The 14228-nt window shown below is 44.8% G+C and overlaps 1 protein-coding gene across 1 annotated transcript in view; it reads right to left on the bottom strand.

Moving 5' to 3' along the window:
- The window catches only part of THSD4 (thrombospondin type 1 domain containing 4), a 568037-nt gene that overhangs the window by 302901 nt on the left and 250908 nt on the right, over positions 1–14228 (bottom strand). The window contains exon 7 of the mRNA XM_049611866.1: positions 8983–9119. Within this exon, the coding sequence (XP_049467823.1) occupies positions 8983–9119 (137 nt within the window). The remainder of the gene's footprint in view (positions 1–8982; positions 9120–14228) is intronic.

The raw sequence follows: 14228 nt of genomic DNA, 5'->3' as shown, positions 1-14228 counted from the left end.
GCATGAAAAGCTCCTACAAATTAAGGAAAAGACCAACAACCCAATAAAAGAAAACAGATCACTCAGAACGAATATAAATTGTTCCTGGGTCAGGAGGGCAGTACTATCCGGGGCAGAGAATAGAGCAGGGCAGGTGAGGTGCCTAAGGCTCAAAATTGAAGGAGGCCCTGAGAATTTAATTTCATTAAATGCCTCCTTAAATTCTGTACCCAAGGCACCCTCACCCATCCTACTGCAGGCCCCTATATAGTTCCTCAACCCATGAAAAGATGCTCAACCTCACTCAAAATAAGATAAATGCAAATGGAAACTACCCAAAATACCATTTCTCATTTATCAGATTGGCGAAAATCCAACGTAGGACAATGCACCACCCACAGATATCGCTGGTGGGAATGTTAGTTGTTCCAACTGCTCTGGAGAGCAATTTGCCACCCACTGAGCATTAAAATCACAAAGACACACGGACTCTCCACTCACTTCTAAGAGTCTGTCCTGCAGATACTTGCAAACATGTAAAATGACCCCCACACCAGTGTATTTGTTTCAGATTTCCTGGTAATGGTTAAGACTGGATCTATCCTAAGTGTGCATCCTGGTTAAATAAACCATGGTTAATTCATCCAATGCATTGCTATGCATTCCATAGTAAATGGAAGGAGGAGGTCCTTCAGATAGAGGAATGGAAAGCTTGCCAAGTTATGCTAAGTAAGAAAAGCAAGGTCCAGGACCATGTGTGTGGTAAGCTACTATACGCATCGAAAAGAAGGAGAAAATAATATATCGTGGGCTTGCAGATGCATAAATATATCTGCCTTAAAAACGAAACTACCGGGGAGCCTGGGTGGCTCAGTCAGTTAAGTATCTGACTTCGGCTCGGGTCATGATCTCGTGGTTCGTGAAGTCAAGCCCCACCTTGGGCTCTGTGCTGACAGCTTGGAGCCTGGAGCCTGCTTCCGATTCTGTGTCTCCCTCTCTCTCTGCCCCTCCCTTGCTTGCGCTCTCTCTCTGTCTCTCTCTCAAAAATAAATAAACATTAAAGAAAAAATTTTTTAATAACAACAAAAAAACCTATCGAACAATGGTTATTTCTGTTGGGGCATGGGGAGCTGGGTAGATAAGGGACAGGGGATCATATGTTTGATGCCTGAGTCATATAAATGTATTATCTATTAAAAATATGAAATACAAAATGTAAGTATTTTCATCTGGCACTTTTGTCCTCCAATACCTATTTCTACCTAGATGCATGACACAATTGTGGATATTTCTCTAAGGCTTTTCTAACACGCTAGCAGAGCTCCTCACTACTCAGTCTGACCTGACTTTTAGCAGAAATGTAAACGAGATGCCCAAACTTGAGGTTGGGATGGTGGGCTTCCCCTACATATCTTCACTCAGACTTCTAGGCTCCATTAGAGTCATCCTCAGGCTAAGCAGTCTACATGAAAGAAGAAGTCTGATCCCACATCAATATCACCAGTTAAGAATATGAGCTGACTCAGTGAGGACGTGCAGAGGGACCAAAGGGAAAGTAGGCGGCTGTTCCCCTCAGGCTTGTGAGTCTGAACAGAGACTGCCTGGTGTTTCCGTACGCAGCACAGCTTTCTGCATACTTTATATGTTATCCAGGGCCTTGTAGAAAAGTACCTGTGGAGTTGAGCTTTTTGGAATGGGTGTGGCATAGCTCAGGAGTGTCTATATGTAACAGATCATATGCACGTGGTGCTTCTAGTCTGTGACTGGTTTAGGGGTGGCGATGGGTTGCATGGGGGCAGAGAGAGCTATTTGGCCCAGGGGACTCTGCTGAAGCCTCCTCTGAAGTCTCAGTTACAAATGCCAGTCACCATTCCAGCCTATTTAGATAGGACACTTCTTTAAGATCCCTTAGGGGGAATGCTGCCCATTCCTTCAGAAAGCTAGGGGGAAGTGCCCTAAATTCCTCTCTCTGGTACAGACAGACCACCAGGAAGGGCAGGTTGATGCTCTGGATATCCTGACCCAATTTTACCTGGGCAGCCCCTCTTTTACTTGCTTTCGTCTTGGAGATCCTGGCTGACCCCAAAACCTGCTCTTAGTATCATCCAGTTTCCAGGAGAGTCTTTCCGGCGGCACGGAATGACTTAATGGAAGCCTTTCTATTGCTAAAGCCAGAATGTGTTCGGGAAGACATGTGGGCTCTTTGGAAGACCGAAGTTTGGCACCATAAAGGGGACGCCAGATTAACCTAAGGGCAGAGAGCAGGAAGAAGGCACAAAGGGTTCATCTCCATATCTATCAGCTCTGGAGTACTACGTGGGTCCTGGGTCCTGAGCTGCAGACTTGGTGTACAACTTCTCCCATCCCTGGGGACCTACTAGCACCACCTCCATTTGTTACCTCGACCCTTGCCCTCCCCTACAGTCCATCTAAGGTGGGCCTCCTCACCAGTTCTCCATCACAGTTCCCCCATTAATTTCATAATGCTCGTCAAAATTTGTAATTCTTTTGCCTGTTAACCAACCTTTCCTATTACTTTTTCCATTAGGTTTTAAACTCAATGTGGGGAGGAACCGTGTTAATCTTTTCTACTGTTTTATCCCCCAGGCCCAGCCCAGTGTACATCAGGGAGCAGTTAAGATTATTTTCGGGGCGCCTGGGTGGCTCAGTCGGTTGAGCGGCCGACTTCGGCTCAGGTCGTGATCTCGCGGTCTGTGAGTTCGAGCCCCGCGTCGGGCTCTGTGCTGACAGCTCAGAGCCCGGAGCCTGTTTCGGATTCTGTGTCTCCCTCTCTCTGACCCTCCCCCGTTCATGCTCTGTCTCTCTCTGTCTCAAAAAGAAATAAACGTTAAAAAAAAAAAATTTTTTTAAAAAGATTAATTGTTGAGTTAATTAATAATCATACCATAGTGCTTGGGCTGTTAATGCTTAATTAATAAGCATGCATCAACTGAGAAATGTAACCAGAGTTTTTATGCTAGTGGTGGTCCCAATGACTGAAAGTGAGAAAAATCATTGATAATGGGAAAGAAGTACACTTCGTCAGTTTTACTTGAGGTGTCAGTTTCAGATGTCAAGAGGTCCTGAGAACAGGGCCTGGGAGCTAACATTTCAATGCTTCTTTAATCTTATTCTTGATTATTTGTAGGAAAAGAGGTTTACACAGCCAGTTTCTAACTTGTTCTTTCATATGATTTAAGAATATTTACTGAATAATCTTAACATGTTAATTAAGCACTGGAGATACAAATACACAAGACACTTGTTCCCTCTACTATAGGATTCAGACATGTGTCAAAATAACTGTAACATAATATGATACGCACTTTAATAGTCACAAATAGAACACCGTTTGCTGGGGGTGGGAATGCAGGTGGGAGGGAGCCCACAAAGTGTCCCATAAGCTCAGAATTCAAGCAAAGTAAAAGGTCTCCACCTTATTTCAAGGCTGATCATGCAGACGTCTGGCAAAGGGGAGAACATTTTACCCAACACAATTATTCTCTTGGTTCTATTCAGGTAGCAAAAGAACTATAAGCAAAGTCCACAAAAGAAAAAAAAAAAAAAAAGAAGCAACTTAGGGCAAAGGGGCAGAGAAGTGAGCAGGGGGTACCTACCCATTTGGCTCAGGAAAGCACAATATTGTGAATGATGGCCTGAACACACACGAGCGTGCACAAACCCCATTCTGTCATCCTTCCCGGTCAGGGCAGCACGCGGGTCCAGAGCTTATCTCTGAACATTTGGAAACAGTTACCTTGCTTTAATTTACTGAATAAATCTGACACCGTCTGCGGATGTGTCCAGATTGAAGGCGAGCAGTGTCCCGGCTGGGAGAGGAGGTGTGAAGGCCCCCGCTGAGTGCGGGCGGATGGTGGGCCTCAACCAGCGCCCTGCACGGGAGGTGATGACCCACCGGGGACGAGAGGTGGAAGTCTGAGGGCAGAAGGGGTTCTTTTCCCTCCACGGAAGGCACCTTCGGAATGTGTGTACTCACACTTGCTTCGTTCCTTCCTGCCTTCGCTCTGAAGGGACTCAAGAAATTCAGAATGAGCAAAATAAAACAGGACGAGGGATGGAGAGCTTGGCAGATGCCAAGAATTTTCCCCGACCTTTGAGGCCTTGGGTTCTGGGGATCTGGCCAAGGGGGGCTTCGTGTCCTTGTTTTAGCTGCACTCGATTGCCCATCCCAGCCAAAAAAAGAGAAAACTCTGTGCTGGTTACAAGACTAATTTCATTTGTTGCAATCCAACAGACTGAGTCACCAAGACCTCAGTTCATTTACACATTTATTTTAAGCACCTTTTCAATGGTAGGCATTTTGCTAAAGCAAAATGGCTAGAATGGCTCCCAGCTTGCTGGGTGGTAGGTGGGGGCAATGGGAACAAACAGTTACAAGCAGTGGGGACAGAAGAATAGAAACAGGGCTCAAGGGGGTCAGCCAGTACTCTGCCCAGACTCTGCTTCTAGGCAGAATCCACCAAGTGGACCAAGAGTGGACACGAGGCCGAGGGGACAACATGTACGTTCTCTTGGACACGAAGCCCTGTTGGCCTGCTCGGTCTGGGGGGTAACATGTCCCAGCCCAGCCAGCACTGGAGGCAACAGGAGGCCAGGCAGGAGACAGATGATGCAGGACCTAGACTTGATTCCTGTAGGCGAGGGGGAGCCACGCATGGAATTTAAGCAAAAGACAGACATGTCCTGATACACATTTCGAAAAAGGAGCCTGTTTTGGAAAGAGGCAGTGAGGAAAATAAACTCAGAAGAGGAGACATAGCTAAATAAACCACATGGGTTTCTTCCCATCACATACAAACGACTCTTCTTATTCTGATGAACAGTTCAGCCTAAAAAACGAATTATTGGTAGTCAAACTGCCAGGTAGCCCTTATTGGCTGACTCAGCTCAGCGTTGTAACAGTCTTCTGTAAAATAGGGACTGATAATTCCCACTGACTGAGTTATTGTGAACACGGGTGGATTAATGATATCATTTTTTGGAAACAGATTCTTTAAAAAACTTTTTTTTAATGTTTATTCATTTTTGAGGGGGGGGGAGAGGGAGAGAGAAAGGGCTACCGGAAGAGGGGCAGAGAGAGAGGGAGACACAGAATTGGAAGCAGGCTCCAGGCTCTGAGCTGTCAGCCCAGAGCCCGACACGGGGCTTGAACTCACGCGCCATGAGATCGTGACCTGAGCGCAAGTCAGACACTTAACTGAGCCACCCCGGCGCCCCAGATATCATCTTGAATGTAAAGCACACAGCACAGCGTCTAGAACACAATACACACTCAGAAAAGGCTCCTAGCTAGCCATATCCTCTCCCACATCTTCCTCCTCCAAGGTTTTGCATCGGCCTATTTATTGCAAGGCATCCTCAAGGCCTGTTCCTTCCCCACCAAAGACTTTTTGTTGGGGGGAGGAGAGTGGGTCTTGGGGTGGTTCTCACTTTCAGGACCACTCAAGTCCAGAAGTCAGAGGTTTCTGTAAGGCTGCTCTCTAGGGAGCTCAGAGTGTTTTTCTCTTCTAGTTCTTTCAAATGCCTGCTGTACCACTGAAGAGAAACTTCCATCTAGTTTTATTAAGTTGTGAGCAAAAAGAATGCATGTATCAGCAAACTATTAAAATTCAGAATTATTTAGACAGTTCAAAGCTGTGACCAAGCCAAAAAAAAAAAAAAAAAAAATCACAGTACAGTTAACGTGATGCTTAACAGAAATGATTACTGTGCTCTGTTAATTACACATAAATGCTATTTCGTTCCCATAAATCACAGTAATGACTGGGCAGGACCAGAAGTGCCTTAGAGACTTCTTTGAAGATTGGCCGGATATTCCTATTTGACGTCTACAGGGAAGGGGTCAAGTTGAGCAAGGTATAGGGTCTCTGTGGGCTTCAGATACATTCTCTTCCTTGAGGAAAAGACCGTTCTTTCCCCTCAAAGCCTATCCATATGCAGTCCTTAACCTGAAGACAACTTTTGGGATCCTTCAGTCCCTGTCAAGAAAAGAAAGCATCACCCAGCACCGAGGGACTGGTAAGGGACCCCCATTTTCTGCAGCCCTCCCGCCCCTCACCTGCCAGTTCTGGGATGTCTGCATTCTTCCTGCCCCTCTTCCAACTCTTGGATCTAAAACACAGAGGAGGTCCAGCAACAGTGTAAACACAGGCTGGCCAGGGAGCGCTCTGCCGGCATAGGAACACAGCATTCCAGCTTGCACGGGGTGGGCCTGGGGCCTTTCTCTGGCTTGGTGTCCAGGGGGACGACACCATTCCCTCTCAGCTACTCTTCTGTGGGTTTAGCTCATACTCTTATTGAATGCTCATTGCCTTTCATTAACTTCCGTAGCAGGCCTGGCTTTGCATTTCAACTTTCTGTGGCCAGCAGAGGCCTTCTGGAGCTATTTCAGATGCGGACGCTCCTGTCCGTGAGGGACAGCTCTCTCAGCCACAAGTCAGTGAGGCAGAGATACCAATGTGGATTCTGGGCTTCCAATCAAATATTCAGAAAAGGACGCTGTACCCTTTGAAAGCTGCAAAGTAAACAGATCTTCAGCTTAGGAAGCAAATGTACTTCTGATCATTTAAATTTAAGTTCTAAAGAGGACGGGACAGTCCGTGATTCCAGCAACTTCAGTGAGGGAAGTTTCAGGCAAGTGCACAGAGAACAAATATGTAGCAATATCAAAGCGGTCCTTGTAACATCAAATTCCTATTAATCTGCCCGCATGCTAAGGAATGTCTGTCTCGATCTTTTAGTAATTATCGTCTACAAACTGTGCTGCCCTGCAGCCCGGATGGTGTTCGACAATCAGCGAGGATCCACACCCGCGTCCTTATGAGTGTTTGTTTTTCTTTCGTATCATCAGGTCAGAGACCCTTAAGGCAGCACTGAGAAAACACGACGCCCCTGCCCCTCTGGTGGAAAGCTTCCTTCCAAGTCGTGACGCCACTCTGTATTTATGTTTCTGATTCTCTGTTAACCGTATTCTCATCAAAGTATCCTTTAAAACGGTTGCCACTTGTGGCCCAGAAGCCTTAGCATCCTGTTGGAAGAACAGACATTCAGGCCCCTCCCCAGCCCTGCCTAATCAGAATCTGCTGTCCCCTAGCAGCTCACTCTAGAGTGTGGGAACACACGCCAGCGTTCCCCTGACAGAATGTGAGTCTCATAAATCCATAATCTACCAACGAAAAAATAAACAAAGCAAATGCTTTTGCATAGGAAACTCAAATCCAGTAGGACCTCTGTGGACATAAACAATTTATTAATACTAATCAGCGTCAGCTGCTTACGAAATGCCAGACCTGTTACAAGGGCCCTGCTTGTATAGGTTCACAACTGTGCACCGAAACACAGGAGGTAGGTACCGCCCTCCTCACGTTGCACAGGCACAGAGAGCTTATATGACCTGCGCGAGATCAACACAGTAAATCACACAGTGGAAGAGGCAGGATTTGAATCCAGGCAGTCTGACTTCCCGAGGGCATGTGTTTAACCATTACCCTACACCACCCCCCGGCAGTGTGCACCTGTATTCAGGAAATGAACAGCAGATTCGGGGCCTGAAAGAAAAAGCTATGTTGCTGTAAGGGCCACCATTTCAGGCTCAGTCAGGTTTAGAAGCAGAGACCAGATGAGCTGGAGATCAAAACCTCTAACAGAACCCTCTTGGGTATTATCTGAAGTCAGTGAGGTGCAGAGAGGATGTGTGGTTCTCCCAAAGGGGTGGAAAATGGAGGCCGACAGGTCTCAGCCCCGACGGTTCTTCCCGCCACGCTCACTTACCCCTTCTGTGCCACGTCCTTCTTCTTTTGGGGTTTTGCTCTTCCAAAGCCCCTTCACACCCACCAGATACAAAAGTGACAGCTGTTCCCTTCTGAACTTTCATTCAACATCTGAGCGTCTCTGCACTGCTTTAATAAGTCATTTTGCAACCTATTTAAAGCCTCCTCATTAGAAAACAAGTCTTGGGGCACCTGGGTGGCTCAGTTGGTTAAACGTCCGACTTCGGCTCAGGTCACGATCTCACGGTTCACGAGTTCAAGCCCTGCATCAGGCTCTCTGCTGACAGCTCAGCACCCCCCCCCCCCCGACCCCCCCCCCCTCTCTCAAAAACAAGTCTGGAAAGGGAAGGCTGTGCTTATCGACCATCCTTCAGTAACTTTGATACTGAGCAATTACATACAGAGCGTAACAGGAACTTTCAGAGGTGATAACCAAAGAGCTCTCCTTTGATGAAAGTCAAGCCTGCCAGCTACTGAGTGTTCATTAAGATGAAGTTTTAGTCTGGGCACCAAAGAGTCATGTACCTGCTAGAGGCTTAGATCCGCCGATACATTGATAGACGCAAGAAGGGTGGCAGTTCCAGGCCCAAATTAAAGCGGCTATGGAATCTGGACCACTTCATCTAAGGTGCCTGTTTCTGACCAAATGGTGCTTTCTGTCACTGGTTAGCACCCCACGAGGATTCTCTCAAGCCCCGCGTATTTGCAGAACGCAGGGCAAGGAGTTCCTGGAACACACTTCACGGGTCCGAAGGGGCTGAAAATTCCCGTTTGAGGTACTGCTCTGCTACAAAAGGCAGGGAACACCTTTCACTTGGAAGCCTGCCCATCTGGTGGGAGGCAAGAGATAGAATACACACCATGCCCTTAAAATGCCACCCTCAAGATGCCCACCGTTTCTTGACTGATCTGGCAGCGCCTTTTATCACCTCCACTTCAGAGGCGAGGAAGGATCACCGAGTCCCTCTGGATGCACAGGGTGTACATATAAATCACTCAATACTTGAAATACCAGACCGAGCCGTGGCGACTCCCAAGGATCAAAAACACAGAGAGGACCAATCTGCCCTGCTTCTCCCAGAGCTCGTGGTTCCGTGCCCCTGTGGGTTGTGGGGCAGCAGCGGGTCACAGCTCGGCCACCCATAATGGAGTTGGCAGTCTCAGATCAAACACCCTGAGAACGTGCTACAAACACCCAGCCCGGGGCACTTACCTTGCACTGCCCAGACACGCAGATGGCCGTGCCATTCTGGTCACAGGGGGTACCGTCAATGACCTTCTCGGCTTGCCGGACATAGAAGCGGTAGCCCATCGCCTGGCAGTTCAACTCACACTTCCGATTGCCCTTTACTACCAAAAAAAAAAAAAAAAAAAAGAAAAAAAAAAAAAGAAAAAAAAAAGCATCTTTTTTTTCTTCTGGTATTCTGCATTGAGATAAAATTCACATGACATAATAACATAAAAATAAACATTTTAGCCAAAGTGTACAATTCAGTGGTGTTTAATCTATTCCCAATGTTGTACAACCATCACCACTAATTCCAGAACATTTCTGTCACCCCCAGAAAACAGCCCTGGACCTGTTCGCTGTCATTCCCTCCAGACCTTGGCAACCACCCATCTACTTGCTATCTATGGATTTGCCTATTCCAGACGTCTCATAATCACACACTTTAAAAAAACTGCATCAGGGGCACCTGGGTAGCTCAGTTGGTTGAGCATCTGACTCTTGGTTTCGGCTCAGGTCATGATCTCACAGTTTCATGAGTTCAAGCCCCACATCGTGCTCTATGCTGGCAGCACAGAGCCTGCCTGGGATTCTCTCTCTCCCCCTCCCCCACGCACACTATCTCTGTCTCTTTCAAAATAAATAAATAAACTTACAAAAATAAAAAATAAATAAATAAAAACTTCATCCAAGTTACGAGATCTCCCCACAGTTGCTGGTCGAGGGAAGGGATTGTGTCTTGATCTATGGGCATATAGTAGGCATTCGATGCTGAGCAGATATCATAAAGGGATTCTTCAAGAATCCCACGATGCAAATAATAGACTCCACTTTTAGAAGTCCTCCCACGTTTTAACATAGTCACAATTATATCTTACTTATCAGCAATCACAGTGAGCACACAATTTTTATGTTCTGCTTTAAAAAAATTGTTACTGAATATCTACGCAATTATATCATCTTTATGTTCTTTTAAATGGCTAGAGTTTCCTGTAATAATTCCTCCATTATGAGATATTTAAGTGGTTTCCGTATCACCTTGGGTTGAAATCCAAAGTCCTCAGCAAGAGATAAACCATCTGTCAAGAACTGAACCTTGCCTACCTTTATAGTCTCATTTCCTACTGTTTCTCCTTACATCTTTGCTGTGTACCCAACTAAGCACGTCCTCTCTCCAGCTATTGCCTAACTGTTCTTCTGCCTTTGCCTTACTTGGCTAGTACCGGTTTCTACTTTGCTTTCGTTCCCAGGTCACTTCCTCTAGGAAGCCCTCCGTGGATCCCGACCTTGCCTGTACATCCAGCCATCTGATCTGGCCCCCTCTACAATAAGGTTAACCAAACTTCACTGAAGCAGAGTCTTGAGGGGCCACAGGGACATGCCTGGCGTATTCACTTTTGTACCGCCAGCATCCAGTACAGAGGCGGGCACAGAGCAAATTCTCTACCAATCCCTGAGGAATAAGAGGAGGGATGAATAAGTAAATACTGGCCTTTTTAAAATTGTATATTTTGCCTTTCTCTCGTCTCCCCCAATGAGATATATTCCCTTACAGAGTCTTTCTCTATATTTCTGTTATTTCACACCGAGCCTGGCACACAGTCAGTGCTCAATACATGCTAATTAATTACTGCTGCTACTAATATCTTCAGAACAATTTAGTTGCCTCCAAAATAAGAATGAGAAAAATTTTCAGGCAAGATGTATTTCCATATCCAAAACAGACGAGCCAAGTACATACTGACTTTTTTTTTTTTTTTTAACTGTTTTTGGAGACAAGACTAACGCTTTGCTCAGTCATAGACAGCATGTTCCAGGGTCATGCCTTTGTCTGAAAATCTGATTACTGGATTGGATACCACTGACTCTTTCCTACACAACACAATACATCATATTTTCCCCAGTGTAGCTGCCTGACTGTCATGGCAATGAACTTCACTCCAAAGCCATTGAAAACCACGAACAGGAAATAACATGGAGCCTCTGGGACCACATGGTTCAGGGAACACTGAATCTTCTATGTATGTTAAGCTCTATCTTAGAAGTCAAGAGGCAGGGTTTCGTACCCTGGCTGCCCAAAAGATAGAAGAGGTGATCTTGGAAAAATCAAAGAATACCAAAGATGGAAGTGCCTTCGGGAATTATCTAAAACCAAGTCATCATTTCATAGATTAAAAACATACCACCACAAAGGCCTAAGAAAGGAGGTGACAAGTTAGAGGTAAAGTCCCCAAAGCTTGCTTCCTCAGGTCATCTATCTACCTGGACCCTGCTTCTTCCTTCCCAGCTCTTCATTTTCTGAAGTGACAGCAGGAACTATCCAGGTGCGTTGCATTTCAAGTAATAACAGCGTCTGAGAGGCAGCCTCAGGAGGGGCCAGAGTTTTGAGTTCTCACTTCTCCTGGCTCTCTCCCAACTACCTCTAGCCTTTGGGATACTAGCTTTTGCAGCCACAATTTTATTTCTCCCTATTCGTAACCATACTACAGAACAACATTCTGAGAACATTCTACATACTACAGGAGAACATTCTGGCTGAATGTGGGGCAATTATGGCAGAATCTCCAAAAAGGTACATGAAAGTAACCTGGAGGACTGGCCTGAAGTCTGCACCTCTCCTGCCACTAGGTCTGACCCTCTACCTATGTGGTTCAGTGTCCCTGCTGCCTCAGACTTGCAAGAAGGAAAGAGGGGGCTCCTAGCAGATAATAGACCCCTGCGGACAACTGACCACCTATCAGAACTATCAGACGGCCTGTTGCCTTGGCAATGCTCAACCTAGTGTGTCTCATAAAAGTACACAAGGACTCACTTCTTTAGGCCCTGTGTATACTCCCCAGCCACCTTAAAATTCCACATAAAAATAGGGGCGCCTGGCTGGCTCAGTCAGTTAAATGTCTGACTTTGGTTCAGGTCACGATCGCACCGTTTGAGGGTTCGAGCCCCACATCTGGCTCTGTGCTGACAGCTCGAAGCCTGGAGCCTGCTTTGGTTTCTGTCTCCCTCTCTCTCTGCCCCTCCCCCGCTCATGCTCTGTCTCTCTTTCTTTTTCTCTCAAAAATAAATAAACATTAAAAAAAATTCTTTTTAAACTACATTAAAACTATATTTGCAGGGCCTCAGATTAAGTTTTCTCATGGATAATCACTTCATTCCTTTTTTTCTTCTGTGAATATAATTATACTTCTCTATAGAAGAGAAGCCAAGAGCCAAGAGCGTCTTCTCTAAGCAGATCTTGGCTTGGTTTTACCAGCAGAGAGAGAGGAGGAAAACAGAAGAGTGGCCACCAGTGGGGGGCAGTGGGCTGAGAGCAAAGCGGGCATCTCCTTCTCCCCCTGATTCTCTTATTGCTCTCCTTTTCTGTCCTCCCCACCCCCAAAGGGAACACCTTTATATTCCACACACTGAGAGGGTGATTCTGTGTCCCAGGACCAGAAGCACAGCCTCACCTGGGAACTTGTTGAAAATGTAGATTCTGAGGCCACGCCTCCTAGTCCTGCATCAGAGACTCAGGCAAGCTATATTTTAAATAAGCCCTCAGAGTGATTCTGGTGCACAAATTTCACAGCCACTGCTCTAAGAAAAGTCAAGTAGTGAGAGAAGAGCTGGAAGTAGCTGACCATTCTTATTTTGAATCAAAGATGTTCAAATTCCACACCCAAGTTTCAAAGATAATATAAGCACTATCTGTAATTAAACTTAGAATTGCCAGGTATCTGGATCCATGATAGCTAAAAAAATCTCTCTTCTTATTAAACTCTGGAGATCACACAAGAAAATTCAGGTTACTTAGAATAAAACAGCTAACAGCTAAAGGATTTACTCTCAAATACAGTTCAATATTTAAATCACTCCCTGAACTGTGTCCCCTTGGAAAGCCCCCTGATATAAGAGTAAAGACATTTTTCAAGTGATAAAGGGCAAAGGAAATAGAAAAGGAATTAATAGTTACAAAATTTTGGAAGGTGGGAAGCAAAGGACTCATGGAAATGACGTAGCAGACCCAAGAAAACTGATCCTAAGCAGGAATTGAAGCATCGAAGCTACCTAGTATTGTTGCACCTCCAAGAGGTAACTTTGGAAATAGGGCAGAAAGAAGGCCTAAAAACGGGGGGAATATCTGTAAGGGTGATTAAGAAGTAGTTAGCGATTCCATTTTCCAGAATGGTTAGCTAAAAGCCTCTGAAAATTAACTCCTTCATAAAAGCAATGAGAACACTGTCAAAAGACAGCTGGAGCAGGCTATACTACTATAAGACAAAACAGACTTTAAGACAAAAACTGTTACTAGAGACAAATAGTAGCATTTTATAATGACAAAAGAGTCAATGCATTAGGAAGACAACAACAGAGCTCCAAAGCACATGAAGCAAAAACTGACAGAACTGAAAGGAGAACTAGGCAATTCAATAAGAATAGTTTGAAATGTTGATACCACACTTTCAATAATGAATAGAATGACTAGACAGAAGATCAGCAAGGAAACAGAAGACTTGAACAGCACTCTGAACCAACTAGACCTAATAGCTATCTCTAGAACATTCTACCCAACAACAGCAAAACACCCATTCTTCTCAAGTGTACATGAAATAGTCTCCAGGAGGGAACAAATGTTAAATAATAAAACAAGCCTTAATAAATTGAAAAGGATTGAAGTCACACAAAATATGTTCACTTGCCGCAATGGGATGAAATTAGGAATCAAAACCAGAGAGGAGTTTGGGGATTTCAAAAATATGTGGAAACTAAACAACATATTTCTAAATAACTGATCAAGAAAAAAACACACACAAGGGAAATAAGAAAATACTTTGAGGTAAATAAAAATAAAAATACAGCACACCAAAACTTATGGGATGCAGATATAGCAGTGCTTGGAGGAAAATTTATAGCTGTAAACACCCATGTTAAAAAAAATCTCAAATCAATAACCTAATCTCCCACATTAAGTACTAGAGAAAGAAGAACAAACTAAACCTAAAGTCAACAGAAGAAAGAAATCTAGAATGGAAATAAATTATATAGAGCAGGGAGAGGCAACAGAGAAAATTAATGAAACCCAGAGTTGGTCTTTGTAAAGATAAACAAAATTGACAAACTTTTAGATCGACTAAGAATAAAAGAGAAAAGACTCAAAACACTAAAATCAGGAACAAACGGGGAACATTACTATTGATTTTATAGAAACAAAAAGGACTTCTAACCAGGGCAGTTAGACAAAAAAAAAAAAA

Source organism: Panthera uncia (assembly GCF_023721935.1).
Source record: "Panthera uncia isolate 11264 chromosome B3 unlocalized genomic scaffold, Puncia_PCG_1.0 HiC_scaffold_1, whole genome shotgun sequence".
NCBI classification, from domain to species: Eukaryota; Metazoa; Chordata; class Mammalia; order Carnivora; family Felidae; genus Panthera; species Panthera uncia.
Note: the sequence above shows the minus strand (reverse complement) of the source record. Positions and strands in the feature narration are given on the sequence as shown.